The following is a 12,079-nucleotide window of genomic DNA, read 5'->3' on the forward strand; positions in this document are numbered from 1 at the left end:
GTGTTCGGCTATGGCTGGGGTCACTTCTGCGCTATTGATTCTGGTAGTGTGTTCTGGCGCAGGAACAGACTGCCGGAGTTCACTGTATCCGTCGTACAGCTTTCAGCTTGACAAAAAAATACTGCGCGCAGCGGTTTTTGTCCGGCATACATGCTGGAAAACGTCTGGATCCCCGCCGGATCCCATTACAGTGAACGGGATCCTGCGGTGCCGGATACAGTAAACTCTGTCAGTCTGTGAACCCGGCCTTAGCCGGATACAGTAATTCGGATCGTCCACTCCTCTGCCGCAAAAGAATACAATACTGCAGGTGTGAACCTAGCCGTATAACGCTGCAGTCCTAGGAGATTAACACTTTGAAGAAACAAAAGTCACAAATGTCGGTGCAATGCCATTCGCACCAAAATTTAACTTTTAGCACTTTTCCACCACTAACAAAAAGTGAGTGGGGGGGGGGGCAGCTTCACCAATGTGTGCAACAGAAAACTGGTGCGCGTTCCACCTGAACTCGATGCCAAGGAGGGAGCCGGGCGCAGAACTCCTGGGGATCATTTGTTTGATTCCTCGCTTTACGCGTTGCGGCTCCTTTAACTGATGGTACTGCTGCTGTTTGTACCCCCTGGACTGGGAGGACTGCCCCTGTATCCACGACTCCTCCAGAGCGGGCAGCTGATGCCAGGCGCCAGCTGTGCGTCCATCGCCCTGTGGCAAGAATGCAGGACAGGTGGTGATTCACGCTGGATCCTCAGCCAGAAAATCCCCACATTGTTCTGCAGGAACCAAACTGTGAGGGGCTGGGGGCCCTGCAATCTGCCCAGTAACCCCGTCACTGCTGCCGCCTCCAGACCACGGGGGCACAAGAGGGGAAAGTCGGGGGAATGTTACACATTGTATCCGCTTTAGATTCCGCCTCTAACGTCCTGTTCTTTCTCTCCCGCAGACGCTGCGCACCTCTTCCCCGCCTTCCACACACCGTTTCCTATTGACATCCGGCACCAGGAGGGGCGATATCACTACGAAAGCCACGCCATCCACGCCATTCATGGGTGAGTCTTCCGGGATTACTGCTGACACCCTGCCTGTGTATCATGTCTGAGAGGTAGTCACAGCCCCGCCCCCTGCCGATGACATCACTGATATGACATGTGATCAGACATGAGACCCACACCTGATACTACAGGAACATCTATTACTGCTGACACCCTGCCTGTATAACCTGTCTGAGAGGTTTTCACAGCCCCGCCTCCTGCTGATGACATCACTGGTATGATGACATGAGATCCACACACCTGATACCACAGGAACATATATTACTGCTGACAACCTGCCTGTATATCCTGTCTGAGAGGTTGTGTCAATCTTTTATTGAAAAATCAGCAACAAAGTATTTACAGTTTCCGAATTTCCGGAGATGATTACAGTGCGGTACGTTAACGCCTCATACAATCCTTGTGTTTCTTAAATAGGACCCCCACCCCCTCATATCTGTCCAGCCTAAAAGACCAGAACGATGCCCCCTGTGCCCAGTCTCTGATGAGGAGACCTCCATGTCCTGCAGTCTGGTCTCCTGCGACATTAAAGTTCTCATCGGACAATCACTAATAAATCGCCCGCCGTCTCGCCTTGGTCTTCAGACTGTTCACATGGAGGGTGCAGGTCCTCAGACGGTCACGAGGTTTCTTCATTTTATTACTTTTCCCGCTGCTATGTCCTTCGGAGCCCCCCTCTTGGTGGACACAGACACCTCAATGTCTCTCTCCTCGGGGACGTCTTCACCAGCGGCCTCCTGGACATCCTGCCTGCAGACATCCTCACCTTCTCCTAACCTGGAACCTCCCAGGAGAGGTCTCCACAGCAGGTGATCCTGGCCTCTGAATGGTTGTGTGTTTGCGTGGTTCCTGTTCAGGTGACACCATCTTTCTTTTTACCACTTGAAATCCCTCCTCAGTGGCCGACTGTGGTGGATGGTGACAGCTCGTTGACCTCCATGTTGTCTCCAGGGTCTGGCAGTGAATGGGTCAGTGTGGCCCCTGGCTGCTGGGCTCTGGAGCCGGCCTGTGGCTGATAGTGACGGCTCGTCTACCTCCACGTTGTCTCTGGCGTCCGTGGACTGCTGCGAGTCAAGGATGGGTCTGTTGGGAACGGCTTCAGTGTCTGTGACTGGTGTTACTGGGATGATTGGAGGCCAGGCTTTTACTGACTGCAGCGTCTGCACAGGTGTCAGTTGTCAGGCTCATTAACTCCTTGTCTGTATCAGGATCATAGTTTAACCCCCTTTGTGCTGGGTCTTTCTGACTCCTCTGTCCACTACTTGGTTGCATTAACCCCTCAGTGACCGCGCTGCTGTCTCCTGCAGGCTCTATAGGTGCAGCGGCCATGAGTCTCACAGCTTTACCTTGCATCACAATGCTGTGCACGTCCTCCTAGTCCAGGTCCTTCCTGCTGATGGTGTCCCTTCTCTTGGCCGCCTGCAGCCTGGTCTCCCTACTGGTTCGAGGGGCCTGGATTTTGGGGCCGGCATTAGCCCCTCAGCTCGGTGCTTCTCTCAAGGCGTTCAGCTCCCGGCTACAGTTATCTGCACGCTCACTTTTCATCAGTCTCTGTGGAGTCTGTCTCTCTCTCTCTCTTAAGGCTTGTTCACACGACACGTGCCATGTTTTGCGCTCTGCAAATTGTGGATCCGCAAAATACGGATGCCGCCCTTGTGCCTTCCGCAATTTTCAGAACGGAACAGATGGCCCATTATAGAAATGCCTATTCTTGTCCGCAAAACAGACAAGAATAGGACATGACTTATAATTTTTGCGGGGCCACGAAGCAGAGCAATCCGTGTGCTGTCCGCATCTTTTGCCGCCCCATTGAAGTGAATGGGTCCGCGGCTCGTGTGAACGAGCCCTTAGTCTGGAGTCCTTTCTTCTCAGTGACTTTACTCCTCACAGTCACAGCCGCGTCTTCCCCCCGATCACCAGACTTATAGGAACAACCTTCCTCGTGTCATGACGTAGGCCCAGCTCCAGACTCGGGGCTCGTCTGGAGGCATCAGCCCATCTCCAGACCCCGGGCTCGCCTGGAGGCATCAGCCCAGCTCCAGACCCCGGGCTCGCCTGGAGGCATCAGCCCAGCTCCAGACCCCGGGCTCGCCTGGAGGCATCAGCCCAGCTCCAGACCCCGGGCTCGCCTGGAGGCATCAGCCCAGCTCCAGACCCCGGGCTCGCCTGGAGGCATCAGCCCAGCTCCAGACCCCGGGCTCGCCTGGAGGCATCAGCCCAGCTCCAGACCCCGGGCTCGCCTGGAGGCATCAGCCCAGCTCCAGACCAAGGGCTCGCCTGGAGGCATCAGCTCCAGACCCCGGGCTCGCCTGGAGGCATCAGCCCAGCTCCAGACCCGGAGCTCGCCTGGAGGCATCAGCCCAGCTCCAGACCCGGGGCTCGCCTGGAGGCATCAGCCCAGCTCCAGACCCCGGGCTCGCCTGGAGCCATCAGCCCAGCTCCAGACCCCGGGCTCGCCTGGAGCCATCAGCCCAGCTCCAGACCCCGGGCTCGCCTGGAGCCATCAGCCCAGCTCCAGACCCCGGGCTCGCCTGGAGCCATCAGCCCAGCTCCAGACCCCGGGCTCGCCTGGAGCCATCAGCCCAGCTCCAGACCCCGGGCTCGTCTGGAGGCATCAGCCCAGCTCCAGACCCCGGGCTCGCCTGGAGGCATCAGCCCAGCTCCAGACCCCGGGCTCGCCTGGAGGCATCAGCCCAGCTCCAGACCCCGGGCTCGCCTGGAGGCATCAGCCCAGCTCCAGACCCCGGGCTCGCCTGGAGGCATCAGCCCAGCTCCAGACCCCGGGCTCGCCTGGAGGCATCAGCCCAGCTCCAGACCCCGGGCTCGCCTGGAGGCATCAGCCCAGCTCCAGACCCCGGGCTCGCCTGGAGGCATCAGCCCAGCTCCAGACCCCGGGCTCGCCTGGAAGCATCAGCCCAGCTCCAGACCCCGGGCTCGCCTGGAGGCATCAGCCCAGCTCCAGACCCCGGGCTCGCCTGGAGGCATCAGCCCAGCTCCAGACCCCGGGCTCGCCTGGAGGCATCAGCCCAGCTCCAGACCCCGGGCTCGCCTGGAGGCATCAGCCCAGCTCCAGACCCCGGGCTCGCCTGGAGGCATCAGCCCAGCTCCCGACCCCGGGCTCGCCTGGAGGCATCAGCCCAGCTCCAGACCCCGGGCTCGCCTGGAGGCATCAGCCCAGCTCCAGACCCCGGGCTCGCCTGGAGCCATCAGCCCAGCTCCAGACCCCGGGCTCGTCTGGAGGCATCAGCCCAGCTCCAGACCCCGGGCTCGCCTGGAGGCATCAGCCCAGCTCCAGACCCCGGGCTCGCCTGGAGCCATCAGCCCAGCTCCAGACCCCGGGCTCGTCTGGAGGCATCAGCCCAGCTCCAGACCCCGGGCTCGCCTGGAGGCATCAGCCCAGCTCCAGACCCCGGGCTCGCCTGGAGGCATCAGCCCAGCTCCAGACCCCGGGCTCGCCTGGAGCCATCAGCCCAGCTCCAGACCCCGGGCTCGCCTGGAGCCATCAGCCCAGCTCCAGACCCCGGGCTCGCCTGGAGGCATCAGCCCAGCTCCAGACCCCGGGCTCGCCTGGAGGCATCAGCCCAGCTCCAGACCCCGGGCTCGCCTGGAGGCATCAGCCCAGCTCCAGACCCCGGGCTCGCCTGGAGGCATCAGCCCAGCTCCAGACCCCGGGCTCGCCTGGAGGCATCAGCCCAGCTCCAGACCCCGGGCTCGCCTGGAGGCATCAGCCCAGCTCCAGACCCCGGGCTCGCCTGGAGCCATCAGCCCAGCTCCAGACCCCGGGCTCGCCTGGAGCCATCAGCCCAGCTCCAGACCCCGGGCTCGCCTGGAGGCATCAGCCCAGCTCCAGACCCCGGGCTCGCCTGGAGGCATCAGCCCAGCTCCAGACCCCGGGCTCGCCTGGAGCCATCAGCCCAGCTTCAGACCCCGGGCTCGTCTGGAGGCATCAGCCCAGCTCCAGACCCCGGGCTCGCCTGGAGGCATCAGCCCAGCTCCAGACCCCGGGCTCGCCTGGAGGCATCAGCCCAGCTCCAGACCCCGGGCTCGTCTGGAGGCATCAGCCCAGCTCCAGACCCCGGGCTCGCCTGGAGGCATCAGCCCAGCTCCAGACCCCGGGCTCGCCTGGAGCCATCAGCCCAGCTCCAGACCCCGGGCTCGTCTGGAGGCATCAGCCCAGCTCCAGACCCCGGGCTCGCCTGGAGGCATCAGCCCAGCTCCAGACCCCGGGCTCGCCTGGAGCCATCAGCCCAGCTCCAGACCCCGGGCTCGCCTGGAGCCATCAGCCCAGCTCCAGACCCCGGGCTCGCCTGGAGCCATCAGCCCAGCTCCAGACCCCGGGCTCGTCTGGAGGCATCAGCCCAGCTCCAGACCCCGGGCTCGCCTGGAGGCATCAGCCCAGCTCCAGACCCCGGGCTCGCCTGGAGGCATCAGCCCAGCTCCAGACCCCGGGCTCGCCTGGAGGCATCAGCCCAGCTCCAGACCCCGGGCTCGCCTGGAGGCATCAGCCCAGCTCCAGACCCCGGGCTCGCCTGGAGGCATCAGCCCAGCTCCAGACCCCGGGCTCGCCTGGAGCCATCAGCCCAGCTCCAGACCCCGGGCCCGCCTGGAGCCATCAGCCCAGCTCCAGACCCCGGGCTCGTCTGGAGGCATCAGCCCAGCTCCAGACCCCGGGCTCGCCTGGAGCCATCAGCCCAGCTCCCCTCACCTCCTCCTGGTTCTGCAGCCAGGACCCCGCCCTAGTGGGAGCTCAGCAGCACACAACTCACACCTGTCTGAGAGGTAGTCACAGCCCCGCCCCTGCTGATGATGACATCGCTGACATATAACCTCCCCTGACTGAGCTCAGCTGATAATAGTGAGGGGTCTTTGAGGGATGTCCCATGTAATGCACAGATCTGTGGTAGTCTTCGCAGCTGCTTTCGCACTGGGTACCATGTGAGGTCCCAATTTCCTAATGGTGGACATAGTAAGAGGTCCACCATAGGGAAAACATCTGTACCAGTTAGGTTTAACCCTTTGAGCCCGGCGCCCTCATTCCTCGGTGCGAGGCCTCCTAGAACCCCCATCCCTTTTGTACATAATTTGCAGCAGAGGAAGACGCCATTTATCAAAGAGTCAGTTGTATTTGGTGCTTGTGAGAAGAAAAAACCTGCCTGCTCCTGGGCCCCGATGATTAATGTGATGTGATTGTGACACGGGGCCCCCATACATCACACCCACATCCTGAGTGGCGGCATCTGCTCAGGTTCCAAACTCACCTAATTACAGCAACTCTGCGCAGCAAATGAAGCGCGGCCATGCGCAGCGTCAGTCATAGGGGTGGCAGCGGGGGCGAGCGGCAACTTGTCAAAGGTCCTGGGTTGTCACATCGCAGGACACGCCACTGATCCAAGACCTCTGCCACCTTCAGTGAATATGGTGCAAGGTGAAAAATGAAAGGGGAAAAAACGCAAGAGATTGTCTCGTCTGCCGCCCCCGACATCACTTTTCTCCTGTGTCTTATTTATTTGTTTTTGTGATATTTTATTTATTTGCTTTTATTTTTGTTTAGATATTTTTAGCGTTTGTTCTTTTTTCCTGGTGCTTTTTTTGGTGGTTGGAATAGTAATCGGTTACTTAACTGACCCTTTATAAGACGGCGGATGCGATAATGAATTGTGATGGATGAGGCCGGTGTGAACAGAGCCCACATTAGCCGACTGTGGCGGAGACGGGATCTGTGGCTTCACACATGGGCTTTTGTGCACATTTACAAAATGCCATAAAACCCTGTGTAGTATGTAAAAAAAAACGCAAGCAGTTTACAGGAAGTTGCTTAAATATCACCAGAATTGTCCATGAAGAGATTATTATGATGTCACAGTCACATGACTAATAAGAATCCGGGCTGATCTTGGTATTGGCTAAAAAGTATCACATGAAAAACAAATCCAGCTCTTAAAGTGACCCCGGCGTTGTCTATGGCCCCAGCCCCTTTCCCAGGATATTCAAGATAAGAAAAACAGCGCCACACCTGTCCACAGGCTGTGTGTGGTATTACAGCCCCACCGCATTTCCTTCACTGGAGCCCATGAACAGGACGGATGCAGTTTTTCTAATGAAAGCGACCATTTTGTATCCATTATTTATCATTATCTAATCCTGGACATGGTGGAAAATGCAGTGGCCGGTCCCCTATAAGGTTCTGCTTCCCTTCATACATCACTTGATCTGCTACCGATGTGGAAGCCAAACCTGCCGCCTCCCGGCCACGACCGCCATGTCACTGCGGCTTTTTTTACCGAACAGTGTAGTCAATCACCAGTGACAGTCATGTGATCATATCTTTGCTCTAGGTAACAATGTTGCAGAAGTCTTCACACCCGCAGCGATACATTGTCACACTGATTAGTGCTCCTACACGTTTCCGCGCAGCCTGCTTCTCCTGCGGGATGACGTGCGGCACGGCTCAGCGCCTCTTCATGTTTACACACGGGAAATGTCACTTGTGTTAATTACAGAAAGCAGCGGATTAATCGCCTCCTGTAACAATGTTATTCAGTCGGCAGGAAATTAGATACAATCAAGCCGCGACTGGTAATGAGGGCGGATTTGCATGTGGATTATGGATCAGTGGACGCAGTGATTTATCACACGGGACGCTGTATCTGATATATAGAACGTTCCAGCACGTGACGCGATCTGCAGGGGCCGCCGGACTCCAGGGGACGGTCAGTCATTTAGGGGGGCATTCCCACTAATGTATCCTTTTTGCGGTCCTTGAATTGCGGATCCACAAAGCACGGATACCGGCCACGTGCGTTCCGCAAATTCTGGATCAGCACATCCTGCCTTTTCTTAGAAATGCCTATTCTTGTCCGCAGCCACGGACATACGGTGTGCTCTCCGCATCTTTTGCGGCCCCCGTGAAATGTATGGGTCTACATCCGATCCTCAAAAATGCGGAATGGATGCAGACCAAAACTAAGGTCGTGTGAATTACTCCCTACAAAGATAAACGCGCCAGAATTTTGCCATTCTCTACATGCTTTCTGCCACAGTCGGGGCTCATGCACACGATCCACAAAACACGGATCCGCAAAAAAAAAAAAATGATGACCTCCGTGTTACATCCATTTTTTGTGGAGATCCATTGTAACAATGTCTCTCCTTGTCTGCAAAATGGACAAGAATAGGACATGCTCTATTTTTTTGCGGAACAGACTTGAAGACATACAGATACGGAATGCACATGGAGTCATTTCCATTTTATTTTGCGGCCCCATTGAAATGAATGGTTTTGCATACTGGCTGCAAAAAAAGTGGAATGGACATGGACCAAAATACATTCCTATGCATGAGCCCTTATGATGTGTTTTACACACTTATTATAACTTTGCAGGAAAGGGGCGTGGCCTAGGAAGCGCCAAAGTGCTACAAAATTTAGGAGCCAATGAAGCCGTCCTGACGCATCTTTACACCAACTAGTCTATCATTTTAGGATTAGTGAATGTGCCCCTTTGTGTTTCAGTTCCTCTTCATTTTAAATGTGTCTGCTTGCTTTCAGTGAATAGAAGCATTATTGCATTCAGAAACTGAAACCCTTTACAAACCTAGAAAATCCAGAAAACCAGTATTTTCCAGCTGATCGCTCAGACTTTCTGGATTATCAGACTGACGCTCTTTTCACTAGTGAGCAGAGCGCCCAGTACTTTTCCTGATCATCTTCATCTCTAGAAGCGTCAGTGGCGTCTCCTCTCCGCAGGTCATGTGACCACTTCTCCCGCAGGCGGATTATTAGGAGAACAGGTTTAATATTTCACGACTCTTTCTCGGTGGCCGCGCGCTGGAAACTTGTCATCAGAATCCGTGGACTGCCAGAGCATCACTGCCGTCACTTCACGATTTAGACGTCAAGTAGCGGCCTGTCTCTTTAAGTGGCCGGCGCTGGCAGATCTGTGAGTGCGGCAGACATGGCAGCGTCTCTGTTACACATTAATGGGCATTAATCTCCTCGTTCTGCCCGACTCCAGCTGTGAAGCATCAACTCACATCTGCTACCACACAGCATCCTGCCTGCAATGTATGTCAGTGTGCCAGCGCAGTACTGGTACTGCCACCCAGCCGTGCCCGCTCCTACCTACAGCTACGAGTGACTGCGCCGCAGAGTATATAGTGATATGGACCATGCTGGTATAACCTAGGGCTCTCTTGTATATAATTATATATGTACAGCTCTGGTGTATGGTATACACCTTCTATATAGTGATATGGACCATGCTGGTATAACCTGGGCATCTCCTGTATATAATTATATATGTACAGCTGGTATAAGTTATACATCTTCTTGTATATAGTGATATGGAGCATGCTGGTATAACCTGGGCATCTCCTGTATATAATCATATATGTACAGCTGGTATAACCTGGGCATCTCCTGTATATAATTATATATGTACAGCTGGTATAACCTGGGCATCTCCTGTATATAATGATATATGTACAGCTGGTATAACCTGGGCATCTCCTGTATATAATTATATATGTACAGCTGGTAAACCCTGGGTATCTCCTGTATATAATTATATATGTACAGCTGGTATATGTTATACATATTCTTGTATATAGTGATATGGACCATGCTGGTATAACCTGGGCATCTTCTGCTATAGTTTAACATGATTTGCTTTTTTCACAGTCCTCCAGGCCTCAGCGGCAGCCCCGTCATCTCTGACATCTCCCTTATACGCCTTTCCCCTCACCCAGTGGGCACCACCACGGATCTCAACCACGCACATCATTACATCGGCCCTCACATGGAGCATTACCTGCGATCCGTCCACGGAAGCCCCACCCTGTCCATGATCTCCGCAGCCAGAGGACTCAGCCCAGCTGAAGGTAGGGGATTCCAGGAGGTGCACAATTTTTGAATACTTATATAACCTAGCAATAGTTAATAGTGGACTTTACTTATATTTTATTAACTTTTGAAACAATGTTGCATTTGTATATGGTTTGTTAGACTGTTTCCAGTTAGACAATTCTCTATGATATAAACAGCCTGGACTCCAGACTGATACATTGTAGCAACTATCAGGACAGGAGGGCGACTTGTGCTAATGTTGGATTTAGGTCACACAGGATTGTCAATTATGAATGTAATTGTAGCAAACCCTCTGCTGTGAGAAGTATTTAGTTGCATATGTTTTTAGTCTCTGGATTAAAATCCCATTCACTGACAGCAAGCAGACACTAAACAATAACTGTAAGTAAATGAAACACAAGTCTGTTAGAGAGTTAAGAAGGTCTCATCACAATGATTCAGATTTGTGTGTGCGAACCTGGACCTTCCCTTTAAGCAGTTAGGCCTGCGGCGTTGGCACCCGGAGCTGGGTCTCTTGTTACACATCTGGCGCTGGGTGATGGCTTTTTCTCAGCCCTAATCCAGGTCTGTCAAACACTGAATGAAGCAGAAGGTTCCTCTAAGCCCTGAACACGCAGGGTGTGCTGCCACATTGTGCAGAACTCGGCACACCTCGCCCGTTACACCGGAGGGGGGTGCACACATCATTACATGTACAAAGGACCCATTCACAGGCGGCGGCTCCCAAATCATCTTCTCCTTGTCACCTGTCTCGTCCCGCTACAGCCAAATCTGATGCCAGCAAACCGCTAGTGAGGCCCCGTGCCCACCTATGTACTGTTAGTATGTCCTTCCCATGTGTACTATGTGCATCCCGCATGTTGTCAGACTCAGTATGTACACCCCAAGATATGTAATGGCTGAAACCTGCGAGGCTGTGCTCCACTTTCTCCACTTGTGGTCCGCGCTCCTCTATATCTTCTCAATATCTGCACCTTATTTCACGGACTGAGTGTTGGGATCAGCCGCCCATTTCCCAGTATATTTCATCCTTATCTCCAAGGCTTCGTCCATGTTCTCAGCCTTGAACGGGTTTGGACAGAGGGTGACACTATTTATTTTCCCTCCGGGTTGGCGCTTCCCCCCTCTCCGTGCGCCGGGTGTAGTTTGGAGGATTTGCAGCTGTGAGAATTTCTATAATTGGCTCTGGCAAAGTGCAAGGATTCAGGGAGCCAGACGCCAGGACTCGCCGCGTCCAACACATCTCTGGGCCCATGTGCGTCTCCTCAGCATCACCCAGAGTGGAGCCGACGTTAATGAGGCCGTTTAGACGTTTTCCTACAGGATGGAGGCGGCGCATTGGAGAGCGTTCACACACTGCGGCTCTAGCCCTTACCCCATAACAATGTGACAAGTTTCACGATAAAATGTAAAACTTTTCATTTTTTTTATCCTGTCTGTTCTTCATGTGCAATATATTCTGTAGTAAGGCCATCTTCAAAGTGGTGCCGCCCTTTACGGGATCCCTCAACTTATCCCACTGGTTCTATTGGAGTTTGACCTTGCTTGATCTGCTGGAGAGCACTGGGGCAGATGTACTGATCCCGTAAACTCGGACACTAGACGGCCTAAACAGGCGCCACATTTATCACAGTGGCTCAGGCTGGATGAGAGGTTTGGCGCACTGCAATCACTTTACACCACCTATTGCTTGGCTTACTTTGTGCCAACATTTTGCACCAATAGTTTTTTTTGCAATTTTGCTAACGTTGAACCTAAACCCCCTCCTCGTGCGTGGCAAAAATAGTGATGTATGAAATGTGCTGTGCAGGGCAGTGACTTAGACTCTTTAGTCAGTCCAGCATGCATTTGCGCCAAATGTATTATGTATTTGAGCCATTTGTAATGTGCTGTGCACTGTGCCCGGCACTTTACATTTACCGCTTTTTTTTATAATGAAATTGCACTGATGTTTACATTGTAAATTTAACGATGAAGTTCTGCAAACTGTGCATCAAGGTTGTGATGAGATGTGGTGCCGGGTGTGTAACCTTTATAGCAGTTATTGTATTGTAAGTAGTTACATTGTTATAATGTTTAATCTTATTGGAAATGGAACAATTGATATAAATGATGTTTCCCTTGTGTTTCCCTTGGAACATTTGTCTGGAGGTTACAATGTCAAGTC

At 54.0% G+C, this 12,079-nt stretch overlaps 1 protein-coding gene across 2 annotated transcripts in view; it reads left to right on the top strand.

The window, feature by feature from the left end:
* GLI2 (GLI family zinc finger 2) overlaps nt 1-12,079 on the top strand; it is a 94,464-nt gene that overhangs the window by 59,865 nt on the left and 22,520 nt on the right. For both annotated transcript variants that reach the window (XM_044304310.1, XM_044304311.1), the window contains exons 3-4: nt 941-1,046; nt 9,727-9,926. In XM_044304310.1, coding sequence (XP_044160245.1) covers nt 941-1,046; nt 9,727-9,926 — 306 coding nt within the window. The remainder of the gene's footprint in view (nt 1-940; nt 1,047-9,726; nt 9,927-12,079) is intronic.

The sequence above is a fragment of the Bufo gargarizans genome, chromosome 8, assembly GCF_014858855.1.
Source record: "Bufo gargarizans isolate SCDJY-AF-19 chromosome 8, ASM1485885v1, whole genome shotgun sequence".
In the NCBI taxonomy this organism is placed as follows: Eukaryota; Metazoa; Chordata; class Amphibia; order Anura; family Bufonidae; genus Bufo; species Bufo gargarizans.